General features: G+C 40.0%; 1 protein-coding gene across 15 annotated transcripts in view; it reads right to left on the reverse strand.

The window, feature by feature from the left end:
• Positions 1 to 17,677, reverse strand: part of rap1gapa (RAP1 GTPase activating protein a) — a 57,581-nt gene that overhangs the window by 20,974 nt on the left and 18,930 nt on the right. For 13 of the 15 annotated variants that reach the window (XR_006403505.1, XM_044352088.1, XM_044352085.1 and 10 more), the window contains exon 2: positions 10,453 to 10,488. Coding sequence is in view for 12 of the 15 variants with exons in the window: in XM_044352085.1 (XP_044208020.1) it covers positions 10,453 to 10,488 (36 nt within the window). In the remaining 3 variants the exon portion in view is untranslated. Of the gene's footprint in view, positions 1 to 1,053; positions 1,226 to 9,071; positions 9,975 to 10,452; positions 10,489 to 17,677 lie in introns of those variants that run through there. The other 2 variants (XM_044352082.1, XM_044352091.1) reach the window with 2 other exon arrangements.

Raw genomic sequence — 17,677 nt, forward strand, 5'->3', positions numbered from 1 at the left:
AAACTCAATCATTTTCCTAGTAGATAGTGCGGCAGTGCGAGCTGACACAGTATTTAGTCACATTAGGGAATCTATGGAGCTCTTTTGGTCTGGGGCTGAGGATGTAGATAAGACGAGCGGCTCCTCAAGAGGCACAGTGACCGAGCTGGAAATGTGTTTTCACATTCACTGAGTGCACTCACAATCAAATATAGGTGAAGAAAAGAGAACATAAATCACTAGCATACGGCGTTTCCTGCTTTTACACAACGAGTGAATCCTGAATCAAAGAAAGTCCTGCATCATCCAAATGAAACGGGAATGAAACTGAATATGAGCTTTTTCTCAGCGAGCTCAGTAAACACGAACGAGGTGAGCCGAGCAGCCCCAGCAGCTCTCTCGTGGGAGAGCAGGATATGATATGGCATCAGCTGTCCTGAACTCTTAATTAGAATTGATGCACAATAGATAGATGCCAGACACACACATGCTCACACACACACACACACACACACACATACATTTTTTATGTGAAATGAAAATGCTTTCATTTCTAACAGTTGGTGTGAAAGTTAGATATTACAGTTAGATATTATATTTTGTTTTTAAAAAAAATATGGGCTTATACTTATATGTTGGACATGAGTATAGCACCTGTCTGTCTAAAGTCTCAGTGCAAAACACATATTTAATGCCTGACATAAATAAGTGACAATATAAACCATCTATATTCTACTCTAGCATAAGTATCAGTTAAAACACACATCAGAGTAAAAGTGACAGACAAAATGCTCTGTCCAGTCTGTTACAAACTCCTCTATCAAAACAAGCACGTTGTTCAGCACACATGACATACTGCTGCTCACACACACACCTGCCCTACTCTGCGTACTACGTAAGCCCTCCTGCAGATCAGTTTGCAGCACTAAGCCACGGCTTCATCCTAACACCACAACAAATTACATAACACACCCCAGCTGGTGCGATGCACCGCAGAAATCAGCCGTGTGAAGAAGTCACAGCTTGTCATCTGGACGACCTGATGTCCTGCGCGGAGCGGAGCAGCAAACTTACTCGCACGGTGGCAGCTGTACGCTGGGCGCTCCCTGGGAAGTCCGGACAGAGACCAGCACTCGGGTAGATGACTCACTGTCTACGCTTCTCCTCCAGTTAAGCGTCTCTCTCTCTATCCCTCTCTCTCTGTCTCTCTCTCTCTCTCTCTCTCTCTTCTGTTTACTCTTCTCTCTCTCTCTCTCTCTCTCTCTCTCTCTCTCCGGCTCCAGTGAGCTCACTTGCTGCTTCACATCAGTTGTTCACCTGCTGGCCTCACTCTCAGCTCTTAAGACTATCGCACACTTCCAGCAAAGCATCCTCTCTGCCGCTAATTCTCCTCCCTCACTCTCTCTCTCCTCCCACTCAGTCTCCTCACACACACATATGCGCTCTTCAGTTGTCACTTCCTCCATCTCCTCCCTCTTTGTCTCCTCTCCGGCTCACTCATATGATCTGCTACTTGTCCCGAAACCTAGAACTCTAAACCACCACCACCACCACCGCCACCACCACCCTCCTCCCCTTCAAAGCGGGATCGACAGCTTTACCGCACCAAACTTTTTTTTTTTAAAATACAACTTTAAAAATACAAATTCTGTGCTTAAATTTGTCTGACTTTCATTTCTGTCTTTAATATTTCCTTACAACATATATGCTGTCATAGCATAGTGATGTCAGAAATGTGAAGCCTGTCTCCTGCCTGAAGCACTTCATGCGTCTCTAACTAACAAATAGCCAGGCCATCATGAGCCTCTTAGCAATCTAGCAAGAAAAAACTGTTCAGCCACGTTAATAAAGTTTAATACAACATATGCTGAAGGTTCCTTTCACCAGATGAGCTAACTGCAGGTGCCTATGTTCGTTTGGCCTCATGTTCTGTTTCACGCCATTTATTTTTTGAGATATATTCATATCATTCATATATTCATTCAGAAGTGGTCTCTCATTCAAGTACAAATATTTGTTGTCTCAGTGTTCTATGATTTGCCTAATGTCTTTTGATTTTGCACTGTTTATTAAAGGATTTTATAAAGGTTTCATGATTGATATGAGCATGCGTGCCATTTTTTATTGTCATAATAATAAAGATGCTTTGTGAACATCTAAATCTTACTTCCTAGTTTTCTTAATAGCTGTATAGTTCTCAGATTATTTGAAATCAAAGCCCTGGGTCTGTCTCATTAAAAGCTCAGTCTAATCAGCACTGCTGTATTGGACAGAGCTGTCCAGGGTGGGGCAACATGAAAGAAGTGATAAAGAAGTAGTCCATGTCCCCCACCCCCATGAAGGGTTGCCTTCATTCCCCACACTTCCTCCCGAGCCAACTAGGACTGTTGCTGTGGCGACCACATCAGCCACATGTGAAAAAGAAAAAAGAAAAAAAAAAACAACACTCACATGCACATTCATGATGTTAATTATGATATGACTTGTAGCTACAAGGTGATTATGTCCAATATTAAGCTCCCAAAGGTGAACCAGCATTGCAGCTTCCTTATGCTCATTGTGCAGATTGAGAAGGCATGTGCGGAAAGGTTTTTAATTACTGTAATGAGTCTCATTCAATCCCCGCTGAACATGTGTGTTTCCACCACTAAGCTACCATCCGCACTTCCCTGCAGACCTATGTCACCAATAGTGCCTTTTCCTGCTAAATCCCTGTGAAATAATACACTAATGCAATGAGTCAGAACTCATCTTTCCTTTCCTTAGAAAGCTTCTCAATGAACAAGTATGCACCAAAAGTATGTGTGTATTCGTGTGTGTGTGTGTGTGTGTGTGTGTATGTGTGTATGTGTGTGTGTGTACTGAAGGTGTCACATGAAGAGATAACAAGGGATTACAGCACAGTCCTCATACTGTGCACCATTAAGAGCTGTGTATTGTAATAAACAAAAGAAATAATCCTCTCACTGTCCAAAGCTTACTAGTAAAAAAAAACTGTATTATATATACTGTATTATAACAATGTCCAGATTAGCAGTAATTTCCTGCTGTTGTGGGACAATAATTTCTATTTCTCTTTCATAAACTCCTGAACAAAGCCTGCAGATTTTATATATGATGTTATATGTTTTTGGAAGACCTCAGCATCGGGATATGTGGGGGTTTTTCAGTTATAAAATGAAAAAAAAAAAGAAAAAGTTGTCTGTGGGGGCTTTGTCGGTGGTGCTTATAGATAAAAACACATTATCAGATAAGAGCAGGCAGATTTTGCTTAAATGTCATCCTTAAAATCTGATTAGCACCGAGTGGTGTTTTAACACGGATCACTGCAGCTGGTACCTATCAAATCAAAGCCGCATGCATTTAGGATGACAGCGTGGGGCCCCACTGAGGACTCTTGTATGATGATGAAATAATACATAATTGCACAACAAAAAGAAAATCCTGAGCCACGCAGAGCTTTATTTTTATCCGATGCAGAGGAAGATATTTGGTTTTAAATTGATAGTATCCAGACTGCACCAATGTCCTCTGCAGAATCACACACTAAATCCCTTCTGACTGGCCCCGCTGCCAGGGATTCCCATCCCATTAGCCTGGTGAAATGGCCTGTGGTCACTCCCCTCTCCTGCCCCCACCCCTTATCCTCAGGGAATTGCTGCTGTCCTGAAATCTCCCACCCTCTCTCAGGCGCTCTCACTTTCAGTTTTTTCCCCTTCTCTTCTTTTTTAGCAATTTCTCAGTCAAGTCGAGTGAGTTAGATAACAATATCCTTTGAGACACAAACTCAAATAATGGCTAAAACTTGCTTGATCCTATAATTCCCTCCCCTCAAAAAAGGGTGAGCCCAATCAAGAATCAGCTATTGTGTGTTCATAAAGGTTCATTAAGATGTAAGGATGTAGGACAAGCAATATAATTTTTCTGATGTGTGTGTAGCAGGCTGTGTGTGTGTCCAGCCAGTGACCTCCAAAGACAGTTAAAGGTTTAGGACACACAGTCATAGACACATTATATGCCAGAAACATGTCAGACGTCTACAGCAGGCAGTGTGGCTGCTGTTCTGAAATATGAATGAATGGTGATTTATGCATAACCATTGAGTGTCTCCCACAGGTTGAGATTTAATTAGTGGTGGTCGACCTCAAGGGGGAGAAAGGGATGTGGGGGGGTGGGGAAGTGAAAACAACACTGAGCCGCGAGAGGTGACTGCATTGAATTCACAAGTTATCTAATAACAGAAGATGAATGCATTATTGCAGCAAACTTTGCCACAAGAAAGAAATAATAATTATAGAAATATTATTTTAATCCAAGGTTATCAGAGGTATTTCCTCTGTCACTTCTTACAAATAAGGAAGTTTCTCACAAATATCACATGTGGTGCCTTTCTCTTTGTTTCTACTTAGCATCATTTTGCCTTATCATTTGTATCACTTCATAAAGTAACAGAAAAATCTTGAGAGAAAATACTTTATGTTATAATCTGTGAATAAAGACACAAGTCAATCTAAGATTCTTACTCTTCCTGCAGCAAAGCTTTGGATGTAGGCGGTCTGAATGTTCTCATGCTGGTTTTAGGTTTGTTAAAACCCGCCTCCAGGTCACTCTTAAACAAATTTGCTGTGTTTAATCAAGGCCATGGTTTGTTTGCAAGGCAAAGCAGGAGCGCCAACTGCTTCCTAACTTTTTGAAGAAACTTTACATCCCCACCATGATTTCTCTGCAGTACCCCTTGAACCCCATCGTGATTGTGATTGTGACTGGTTTGATAATCATGCTGCTTTTTTTTTTTACATGCCTTGCTTTGAACTGGGTGATGGGTTACAGTACATTAAAAGGGCCTTAAAGCAGATATGAAAGGTGTTAATGTTTGAATAATTATGACTTTTCTTTTTCCACAGTAGATTCTCTTTGTGCACAAAGCCCAGTTAAATAAGGAAGTGACCACAAAATAAACAGTAAATTGTGGCTGCTACGCTAGTTGTACCAGCCCTGAAAGATTAAAAGATTCAGGGCTGTGATAACTAGCCTATTAGCTATAATTTACTGAGTCTACAGCCATCTTACGTCAGCATGCGAATATGCCCAATGTGACAATGCTAAAATTCGAATGTTTAGGAGGTGTAATGGTCACCATCTTAAATTAGCAGGTTAGCATGCTAATATTTTGTTATTAGCACTAAAAACAAAGTACAGCCGAGGTTGAAATGTCATTATTTTGCAGGTATTTGGTCATAAACTTAAGAATTGGACAAGTTTTGACATGATGACTAAAAGTCAGTAGATGAACGAGGTTATTAGTTCATCCTGAGGGAAACATGAATGTGTGTACCAAATTTCATGGCAATCCATCTAATAATTGTATTGAGACAGCTCACCAAAAAATGTCAATCTTGTGGCACAAGTTAGTCAGTAAAAGTTAGGGAATCACCAAAGTCAGTAGGATTCATCTTATTTAGACCACAAATGTCTCCACAAAAGAGCCTATTTGTTGAGATATTTCGCCAAAACCACCTACTGAACACTTCAGGTTGTTCTTAAAATAAATAAAGGAGGTCTGATTTGAATTAATTTATTAGACTTGTCAACAATCCCCAAACACTAGTTATTTAATGAGCTCACTGTTCATAATGTGTGTGAAAATTTACTTCAGAGGTCAGACACCAACACATTTAGCTGTGCTGCTCAGTGTCATCATATATTACGATGATGACACTGAAGAGCTTGTCTGAGCTGGCAACCCTTGTAGATTTTTCCAAATTCATCATGAAATAGCAACACCTGCTGCCTTGCCCACCATCATTCCTCCGACAGCCAGAGATATAAGGAACACATGTGCTATGAATTACCACACAAATAGACCCTGGAATTGCCCTGTTCTCAGGGCTGTTCTTCCCAACCCCCTCAGACTGACCTGAAGCACTCAAACAAACAGGAGGATGATTGTCCCTGGTGTGAAACCATTTCTCTGAGCGGTGCTTGTATCTGTTACTTGTGTCTTGTGTGTATGTGGCTGCACTTTGAACCTCAGAGGCAATCTTTCCAGATAAGATGATGATGAGACATGTTTCATTTTGGTGGGAGTTCAGCAACATAAATATATGTAATTTGTAATGTAATGTTATATGATGTTCAGCCTCAGAGTCAGCTGGAACTACCCTCACTCTGTTTTGGAAAATGCACATCTCCAGAGGTCCACTTGTCCTATAGCTGTAAACATTATAGCTACAGCAATCAGACAAAAGCAAATATTGGGTTAAAATTCATAAAGTCCATAAGTCTGACAATCTGTCTGTTCCCCAGGGAACCGTACTTCTGAAAGACCTTTTATACAAACAGTCAGATATGGAAATCCTGCTTCGTAGTTCTTATCAAGAAGCTAAAACACAAGCACATTTTTAATGCTATACTACTGTATTCATGGCAAGAATAGAAAAACACTTGAACAGGATGACAGTATGATTAAATGCTACATGCTAGGAATTATAAATAATAAAATATCGGTGGGATATGATGCATGAGGAGACTCCTTGATGGATTCTCTTGAGCCCACACCTCCCCTGACAGCTGGTCATATTCAGTATGCATTAAAAGGCCAGGTACAGCAGGTGTTTTTGAATAAAGCATGTTCATTCTACCAATAGGTACTGATTTACAGCTTGCTTATCTCTCACAATGTCACGGTCCAGATTTCCTTGGAAACACGCCCCCCCGGGGAAATCACAGTCATGCAGATGTGCCTTTTCAACAGCAGAAGGTCACTGCGGGATCATTTTGTGCTCTTTTGTGTTTGATATAAGAGCTACTAGTGTATTCAGTTGTACTAAACTTCATTCAGTTTCATCTAAGAAGTGCACATCCTTCCTGTCACTCAAGACAAGAACAACCACAGCAAAAAGATCTAAGCAGAATTGTGCAAAAAATTTTGATCATGCATGAATTTACTCCCCCATGTGAGAGAAAAAACAGGAGGAAAGCTGGGAATAGAACGTCCTGGACTGAGCCTCTTCCTCCTTCGCTCAAGTGTCAATAAACAGGCTGCATGAGAGATAATACCACCTCCTAATATATACTCAAGGATAAACCCATCCACAAACACAAAGTAGAAAGACCTCTCCAACACCTGAATCCTTGTCTTCCAAAAAAATAAAAAAAAACAGATGCCACAGTTGAACAGAAAAAAAGCTGATAGAACAATTTTGCCGCTGAAAAGCCCCCAAGAATCAGATAAAGTGAAAGGGAAGTGTCTTGTCTAAGTTTCCTGGCACCCGTCTCAATCTTCAACAGCCTGCTGTCATCTGAGCTTTATGGTTTTTTTTTTTAAGACATCTTGTGCTGGTGCTGGATGATGGATGACATGCTCGGATTTGGATTATGGAGTCGGGTAGAACCAGAGGCGAGCTTGTCACTTTGGTGCTATATTTGGTCAGACAGCAGGAGACTCACAGAGAGACAGTCTAGTCTGATCGGGCTTGACAGTTTGCTCTCCCACTATGTCCGCTCTTCCAGACAACTCAGTTTGACATACACAGATGAGCTTGCACAAGCAAACTGACACCCGGACTGGCTTCATAGTGCACTGACGCTGTGGTGAGCGCATGTGCAGGGAAGACAGACAGAGGATGATGCAGAGTGACATCTCATGGGAAATCAGTGAACACAAACAGAGGAGTGTTTGCAGTGACACCTCTTAAGTGTTTATGGGCAGAAACAGGACAAAAACAATGAAATAGACCTGGAATTTATAAAGCATCATAAAAATAGAATGAGGAATCACATCACACAATGTGGAATAAATAGCAAGGGAATTCTGCAGCGTTAAATTGATCTGTTTTGGGAATGCCATTACCCACTGAGAGCAAAACAATAGATATTTGATCACTTTGTCCCTGTCAAAACTGCTACAGGAGTAAATGTTTCTTGGGATTCAGATGATGCTAGCTTATTCAACTTGTGGACACAATTGTTTTTTGGGGGTTTTTTTATTCATAAACATTGCTACGGCTGAATGAACCTGCTCTATGCATGTTCTCAACTTTTTACCACTAGATGGCAGAGGTCAGGGCAACCAAATCCTACTCAACCATACCACTACTGTACTGTTCTGCTCAAATTGAAGTCTTTGCTGCAAGATACACTGTATATTTAGCAAGAAACAAAATAAGTGTTAGAGAAAAAGTTCTCAGAAGTTTTGTTTTTCATTGCATTTAAAACTCAGAACCCCCAAATGATGTCAAGTTCTTCTCTTCTCTGAAATCTTCCTTGCTAGCAAAGGTAGTCCCCATAGGTGGTTTAAAAGTGCAGATGTGTCCTGCATGAAGATCCGGTGAGGTGAAGCATGGATAAGATAGTGAGATCATTGGCCAAGTTGTTTTAAAGAATGGGTAGGGAGACATACGATGGACTGCCTGCTCCAATAATCCATTATACTCTTGGGACAGAGAGGCAGAGTGCACTTTGTTTCTGGATGTATGTATGTATGTTTGTGTGTGTGTGTAGAGAAAGAGAGAAGCTCTTATACAACATCTCAGTATAGCCATTATCCACACTAACCCTCCTCTCCCATTTCCTCCCATCAGGGGAGCTTAGCAAGACAGGATTACAACCAATTACAGGCCTCCCCCAGAGAGAGCGGAGACTGGGCTTGAGGATCATCTGTTTATTGTGTATGACCCACAATGACCAGATGGAAGATGGTCATTTAACATTTAATCAACTACAAGAGTCAAAGGATCAAAACCGAACAATTCCTGACATTAAATACATAACAGATTAGGCATCATCACTCGTTGAGCACACATAGAGTGTTCTGAGAACATATTACCTCTATATGATAAGGGTTAGGTAAGGGATAAGGGATAAGGTTAGTTGATGGAATATCTGGGTGATCAGTAGTATATTACTGCCGTCATAAAGAACACACAGGTTGGTTTCACTGATCACTTTTTGAAGGCTGTCATGGCACAAACCTCCTGCAGGAAAACACTGCATCAGGCAGGTAAAATGAATTCTTATTTACCAGTTGATTGTGTATTCAATCATGCAGTTATTATCAAAACAATCACGAGGCAGGTTAAAAAGAGACTCACCAGAATTTTCTCGGCCTTCCAATTCGGAAAGGTGAGCACGGCATTTTTGCAGGGTTGTGCTGTTACAGTTTTGCCGCCAGAGGATTCAGCTCACTGTTCTAATTTCCAGTCACATCCTGTGCAACATACATTACCTAGAGGAAGATTTTGACTTTGGCTCCCCCAATTTGTAGAAGTTTTTTTTTTCTATCTTTTATTTAACCTTTGTCTTTAGGCTTAACACACTCTTAATAGCACTAAAGTGAACATCCTCTCTAAAAGCAGCTGTTTGTGGAATATCTGATGCCAGTTTCACTGTTAATTCATCCTTGCACCACAGGTTTTGTTGTGCAGAAATTGATGTGTCCTGCTGGGCATGAACACTGATGGTTATGTATAAAAATTCAAGTTCTATTAACACAGTGGGAAGGATCCTCCAAATGTATCAAGCAGAGTTTGTTGAATTCCTTCATAACTCTGCCAAAGGAATGTGTCTGACAGGACCAAGTTTGCTGAACTAAATGTGTCTTTGTTGTTATGGGAAGAGCTGCAGACGTTACGTTTTACTCTTCTCTTCTTTTTCTTCCTGTCACGTCACCTTATCCACTCACTTCCTTTTTCCTTCTTCCTCCTCTTCACGTCCACAAGTCTTTTGTCCCCTGTCTTGTTTCTTGATTCTCCTCTTCATCTTTGTTTTGCTCCAACGTCTCTCCTCCTCTTCTGTAGCGTGTGGCGCAGTCCTTCTGTTAGTCTGTTGCAGTACTAACCCAATGGCCACACTGCAGTCTCTGCAAACAAGCTGAGTAATGCAGGCCTAGTTGGTAAGAGAGATCCTCCTGTATCTGTATTCCTGAGGGAAGGACTGACAATACTGCGGCGAGGCACTGTTTAACCTGCTGCAGTCAGACAGACGGGGTTGAGGGCCAGACATTCGTGCCACCACACCTAAGGATTTCAGAAATGGAGTGGTCTATCCGCAGTGGCAGGAGGTGTGCATGCTCAGCTCCCTGCCTGCCTCACACGTGCCACACACAGACACACACACACACACACAGCAGCACTCCAACCTTGCCAGCACTGCAGAGATGACAGGCAATAAGACCAGACTGGGTATCTGTTTCCCCACTACTGCCCATCTGCTCTACCTTTTACTGCTTCATTCATCTTATTTATGCTTCTCTCAGTGGACTGACTCACACATTTAAAACCTACAAGGCCAGCCTGAGTCAGTGACATTGAACAGCACTCCAGAAAGCTACAAGCTTTGCAAAATGTGATCCATTGTGTTTGTTTGTTAAAATGAAAAACTGTTAAAATGACTAACATATCAGATAAGTGCTGTCATGTCATTGTTTATCAGGTTTAATGACAAAAAGAGAGAAACAGAAACAAAACAACTCACCATAAGCTTCTTGCCTTGGAGAAAGTCTTATCCACTCTGAAAAAAACACAAAAGTACAGCAATTAAAAACAGCACTAATTGAATATTTTTTACCTACGAGTTAACACTTATTTTATGATTGTCTCTGGATGTTTTTCATCTCTGCATTTAAGAGAAAATTGTCAAAAATCTGCTTCAAAGTTTATGAAAACAGCAGGGGAAACAACATCTAAAGTCAATACATATTATTATATGTTCATATTATACAAGAAATTGCTGAAAAATTATAATACATGAGCATCAGGTGCCATGTGACTGAATCCTACGCTCAGCAATAATATCTTGCAAGTTTACCCAGTCTAATTTAAGCACAGAGCAAAGTGCAGAGCGATAGAGGAAAGTCCTTTCCACTTGCAAAAACTCCACTGAACTGAGAGAGGTTGGATGTGTAGTGGGCTGGGTTACCCTGAAATAACTCCTGCCATCTGTTGAAGTAGCAGCTCCAAAGATGAAAGGATGATTACTAGCCTGGCGTTTCCTGAGACAAAATGAATCTTGTCCTGGTTTGAATCCACACTATGAGGCTCATTACTCACTGCCAGTCAAGAATCAACTATCATCTGTCCTTAAGTCACTCTGAATAAACAGATTTGAGCAGTAATCACTGGGAACAATAACCAGAGGATGCAGTGCTCAGTGTTCCTCAGATGAGAACACAGAGTCCTCACTCTGCCAATAGATGGCAGTGTGTGTGCAGAAGAAACATCAGGCTCATGTCTGACAGGTGAAAAACTTGGCTATCACTTTACTCATCAACAGAATATCAATTTATCATGATATTTATGCCCATAAGGAAGTTTTTTTTTCACAACCCGCCTTTGGCTCTGCTTCTAATCAGAATATATCACAATCATAAACACACACCGTCTCTTGGGACGCAGCTCTTTACGTGAGAATACTAGCAACAGAGAGGATGTCTTATACTGATAACAGTTGCACTACGGCCCAGTGAATGACTCATGGCTGCAGGCCTGTCTCTTGTGATAGCTGGTGGTGGTGAGACAGGGAAAATGGAATGTTTAGTATGTTTGTCAGGGCTCCTGCAGCTGCCTCCGGTGCTTTATATTGACTCCTCTGAAATTTTCAGGATGATACACTACCACACAAGAGAAGGGAAATACTTATTACAAATATCCCCAAGCTGTAAGGTTGATTTTATGTTGGTTTTCTACTCTTGCTGTTAACTCCGTCTCCTATGACTGTATGTCCGGCTTCATCCGTCAAGCTACAGCTGGGTTTCCGACTGCTGTCCTCCTTGTGTCTCCCAGTAGAGCCACCAGAGTTCAGAAGTCTTCTCATCTTTTCCTGGACTGGATTAGTTTGCATGACACAGCAACACCCATAGGATCAAATAACCAATTCTGGAAAGAGAAGTGACTCTATCTGTACCAGAAACATGTGTAAGAAAAAACACAAGCTCAAGAGAAGAGTCAAGTTACAGAAGGCCGCGGTTTTCATTCATATAAAAAAAACGTGTCATTGATTTTGAGAAATCCCCAAAGAGGTAACGTTCGGACCAAAAGTAAAAAAAGTTTGCACTTCTTCTTTTGTTATGAGAAATTCTGAGAAGATAAATGAAAGCTTGAAGCTTCCTCCTTCTCAGAAAAGCATGTTAGTGAGAGGAAACAGGCCCTGGGAGGTTTGTTTGCTCACTGTACTGTGGAGTCACAAATCAACAGAGTTGTGTTGTTACAGTAGGTTGTCATGTGATTGCCCCCAGTGCAGAAGATCACTCATCATTTTCAACCTCAGGCCTCCATGTGACATGTAATGACACCGAGATGTATTTTTTGTGGCGCTGTTCTGTCTCAAATCTACCACCAGAGTTGATTTCTCTGAGCCTCACAGACACGTGTGTGCAGATAAATCAGTACTCCATCTTAAGTGGAATGCATACTGGTCCTTGGGAGAGCGCCAAAATACTTATGGGCTGTCAGCTCTGCTGTTAAGAAGTGGAGTGTGAGGAGTGGAAAGCTGTTTTCATATGTGCTGCATCACTAAGAATAACATTTTCTAAACCTCATCCTGTGCTGCTCACCCATTCTCATGTTTCATGGAATTCCCATAAAATGAAATCAACCAGGGTGTGTCCAGATTATTGGATAAAGGCTACAAACTGAAATACCAAAACCAATACAGGAAATTTGCAATAAAATTCCCCTAGCTACAAAACAGAACATGACACCCAAGAGCTGAGGTCTCCCATCAACATACTGGGGCAGAGGGGGAGATAAATCTGTCCAAGATTTGTTTAGATTATGAAATGAACATGTTCTTCTGTTTTCTTGTGTTAAACTGCTAAAACATGTGCTTACATGCTAATATTGTACTTGTCTTACATCATGCCAAAAGCTAAAAAAGAAGCTACAGGAAAAGCTGCTTGCCTTCATTCCCATAAGTCACTTTACATTCCTCAATTTATCTGAACATTGTGTGAAGCACTTCAAGTGTGTCAGCTGGGGATTTGCTTGAAGTGCAGAATGATGATTTATTTAAGAATTTATGTAAGAATATGCTAAAAAAAAGAAAAATCATATTAATTTGTGTAATATGTCAGATCAAGATGTTTGAATGCTTTTGTTTTCTTTTTACAAAAGATATAAATAATCAAAAGAATTATAAAATTCAACCAACAATCATTCAGTTAATAATTTTCCCACCAAAGAGGAAGTTAACTCATCCTCTAGAGACATGAGAGAGACATTCCATTCAAAAAGCAAAGCAAACCTGGACTGAGCGGGACAGTGCAAAGATAAAGAAAAAGCAGAGAAGCTGACAAGCGAGACGCGAAAAAACTCTCAGCCTTATCAGCAAGACAAAGACTATTCTGTCCCTCTCTGAGAGAACAACGGTTGGAGTGGACAAAAGTAGGCTATAACAAATCTGCCTGTGCTAATGCATTTGTGGGCTATGAGTCATATTTGCACATTCAAATCTCACAGTGAAAGCAGTGAGTGTAGCCTAGTTTTTATTTTAAAAAAGACCAGATGAACCAATGCATTTAGGAACGCAACATGGCACGGAGAGGAATTACAGCTCAGGCTCAGCAGGTGCTAGCCAAATACTGGCAAATTGTTTTTTATGCTTCCTCCACGCTCTCATCTAGGTATCAACTACAGGCTGGTTTCCATGGAAACAAACATCAGTGAGGGATAAGCAGGCTCGAGGCGGTGTCTAAGAAACCTTAGGCCAACACGGTGTCAGCAGCCATGACACTTGACAATTGGTTCATTCAACTTAATCTGACTTTAAGTGCAGCTCGTAATTTTCTCCTTCTCTGCTAAACTTTTAAACATTTTTCCTTCAAAAACTAGCTGAGGCCTGCGGTATATATCGAGTCAGCAACACTGCTTATGGCAAGTAGGTCACCAGACAGGGCTGAGGAGTCAACTCGGAGGAAATCCAGCTTAAAGCAAACAAATTTGTTGTTCAGCTACCAATGTGCTCCAGCAACATGTTCTTGCAAGCTAATTCTATATGCGCAATATAAGATGTATTCTATATTTGGGGTAATCCTTATGGAGACAAACACATGTCTAACTAAATTATTTTAAAAGGTCTGGCGATCACTTAGACAAGCCGTTGCCATTGCCAAATGTTTGCTTTTGTACTGGATTATTTCTCACCTATAAAATACTGAGATAATATAAAGACATTGGAAAATAACTCTCTGACATTAATAGTCATCATCAAAAAGAGGTTTTACACAAACGTATAAGCTCATTAGTGTTAGTTTGCATATCATAAGGATATGTTTAAATTAAGAGTCATTTGTATCAAATGGCAACATGCTGTGAATCTAATGCCAAGGACGTGATCCCAGTGAACCCAGCTTGCACAGAAATTATTCCTCTTCCCTACAGCGACAATAAATCACGACTGCGTAACTGCTTACAGCTCACCAAGCAGAAGCTCAGAACATGCTGATGAAACTGTGTTGTCACAGTCCAATTTGGAGCTTAATACTAAAACAGGAGTGAAGAGGTCACGTTGGCTATCAGTGGTCCAAACCGGAGACAATGTGAGGTCCAGATACAAGACACACATCATCGACTTGTACAGTACATTTTCACTAACGACACAGCTATAATTGTAAGCAAAAATATACAGTATAACATCAAAGCCACACCTGAGTTCCAAAAGTTCATCTCGTGGACAAATAGCCTGACTGAGAAAGCTAAATATAGACTAAAAGCTCAACCATGTACACACTGATATTCATATTTTGGTTGGATCTATGGGTATGAAGTTCTTTGGTTAGGATGTGATATGTTGACAGTGAGTGTTCAGCAAATTCTAGAAAGGTGGATGTCTGGAATGAAAACATTATGCGAGCCTGTTCGGTTTATCCTGAAGGTCTTTCTCACATTAACACCTATACACACACATATTCTCCTATTTGACTCCGCCGTTCGCCATTCAGAGCGTGTGAGAACACAAACTGTCAAAAATAGATACACAGAGAGACACACATTGATAAACAATACAGAAAGTGACCAAATCTAGACTGTATACTGTATCTCTCCTCGGCATCGACTGAATGAGCCCATTGACTGAGATGTGGGCGTAAAGTGGCTGAATGTTCTCATTTAGCTACAGTACAGTAGCATACAGTGTATGTGTTAAGACACACACGCATACACACACACACACACACTGGTACCACAGTTATGCTGAGTGTTAGTAGCCACTGCAATATCAATCACATCCACCAAACAACAAAAACAAAAAAGACAAATTAAATTTTTTTGTTTTATGTTATGACGGCATATAACTAACATAGTTTCATTTAATCAGTTTAATATTTTCATATTTTTTTTCTTTGTTTATGTGTAGGCCCCATTGAGACTAGTGTTATTTTGAAGCTGAGTGGTGTAGTGTGCCTCCCTCATTTGATTTTAAGATATGATGGTCCCTGCCTTCATGCCAACATCACTGTTAAACATGTGTGGCCATGCAGGCTCACGTATCAGATTTGTAGTTCCCAACGTGAGAGTCCAGTGAGTGTTTTAAGCTTTTGGGAGTTTCATTCCTTGGTTCCTGTTATTACTTTCATCCAACTTAAATCTTAAAAGTGTCATCAGAAATTGTTCACATTGTGGAGGTTAGTGCATGTTTGTGACCTGCTGGTCTATATTAAGATATAGATATTTTGGTAAAAAGCTTCTAGAGAGAGGGATGGAGGAAAAGAAGGTTATTTCACAGGTGAACTGGTTAGATGAATTAGAGAAGCTAACAGGTATTTATTTCCATTTGAAAATATATACACACTGTAAGGACTCTGCTATCTAGTGATACTCGATCTCTGTAGCAGTGGTGGATAGTAACTAAGAACATTTACTCAAGTACTGTACATATAATATACTGTTTACTCCTTTATTTGACAGCTACAATTACTTTTCAGATTCAGAAGATTTTACATTAAAAAAAACTTACAATAAATGTATAAAATGTTTTATTTTATTTATTTAGGATCCCCATTAGTTATATTCAAACATCACATTATGGACAATCTCCAATATCAGCAAACAAAATTAAATAAAAGGTATTAAGTAAATAATAGGGTTAGTAGGCTAGGTATATATAATTATATATAACTGCCTAATACTACTAGTGTACATTGAAGCATTACCTAAGTTAGCACCACAAATATAATCAACCTTCACATATAGAATATCATATAAATCTGATCTCACTTGTAATCTGGGTTAAATGTATTGGGTAGTTTGTTCCAGTTTGACATATCCTGATACATTACAGTTTTCTTTAAAGCATTGGTTTAAATGCTATCATTGTCTATCATTGGTGTGTGTTAGCTGTGAATATAAGTATGGAGGTTTTCTTAAGGCACAAATGTTTCTTATATACTGGACCAGGCTGCTTGCCAGTCACTCATCCAGCCTCATCCACGACAGCCTGTCATGCAACCCTTCCACACTGTCCCTCATTGAGCAGTGAAGAGCGAGGCAGGCAGCTCTGTTTTGAGTGAGCTGGATCTTATTAAGCCCTTGTTTTGAAGCACTAGACCAGATTACTGGACAGTAATCGAGGTGGGATAAGACTAAAGATTGTGTTACTTGTTTAAGTGTTATCTCTGTTAAAAAGTAAGCACACCCTCTGATGACTCATTTTGGCAACCATATTATTAATGTGAGTTGAACATGAAAGTGTCCCCTTAAGTGTGACACCCACTGATTTGGCCTCTTTAACCTGCTCAATAGCTACCCCTTGCAAAGAGATGCACAGCTCCTGTCTGTCCTTAGAACATGCCTGGAGCCGAATATCAGACTCTTGGTTTTTGAGGTGTTAAGCTTTAGCCTGTTTTCATAAACCAGCATCAACTCCTCTTGAAGCATTTTGTTAAGATCCTTGGTATTTTCTGCAGATACATATATTGTAGTATCATCAGTATACATAGCCATGCATGAATTTTTTAATACACATGGCAGATCATTTGTAAATATGGAATATACAGTAGAAGAGGTCCTAGACAGCTGCCCTGGGGAATTCTGCATTGTAGTGATTGATAAGACTGTTCAATACCTCCTGAATTGACTGGATAGGTTTTTGTTTTTATATTTTGATGAGCTCTTGACAATTTGAATTTCCCTTCAGGGATCAATAAAGTAATATCTATCTATCTATCTATCTATCTATCTATCTATCTATCTATCTATCTATCTATCTATCTATCTATCTATCTATCTATCTATCTATCTATCTACTTAATATTTAACAGGGTACTATTAAACAAAACACACTGTTGTTTGTTAAATAAATAACTTTTCAGACACTTTTCAAATAACCTTTTTTAACCTTTGCTATTTTCCACATTTGTGGATAAACACTTTCATTCAGACATAAATTAAAAATATGACACACTGGCTTCGCCACAATAGTAGTTGACAGCAGTAGTAAAATAAAAAATGCAACAAGATGAAACCAGTGGTTCCCAACCACTTTGGCTTGGACGAACTCGTCACGTTTCAGATATCTGAGTTGTTAGCAGTTCCACTTCTCATATGGTCTCATATAAATAACTTTTGAGACTGAGAAAGTTCAAATTAAACATTATTTCCCCCCCAAAAAAACAAAAAACAAATATGAATACAAACTTGTGTAGCATATTTTTGTTCATCTTCTTTCCTGTCCCATTAATTACATGTTGCTTACACATTGATGCATC

The sequence above is a fragment of the Thunnus albacares genome, chromosome 5, assembly GCF_914725855.1.
Source record: "Thunnus albacares chromosome 5, fThuAlb1.1, whole genome shotgun sequence".
Lineage (NCBI taxonomy): Eukaryota > Metazoa > Chordata > Actinopteri > Scombriformes > Scombridae > Thunnus > Thunnus albacares.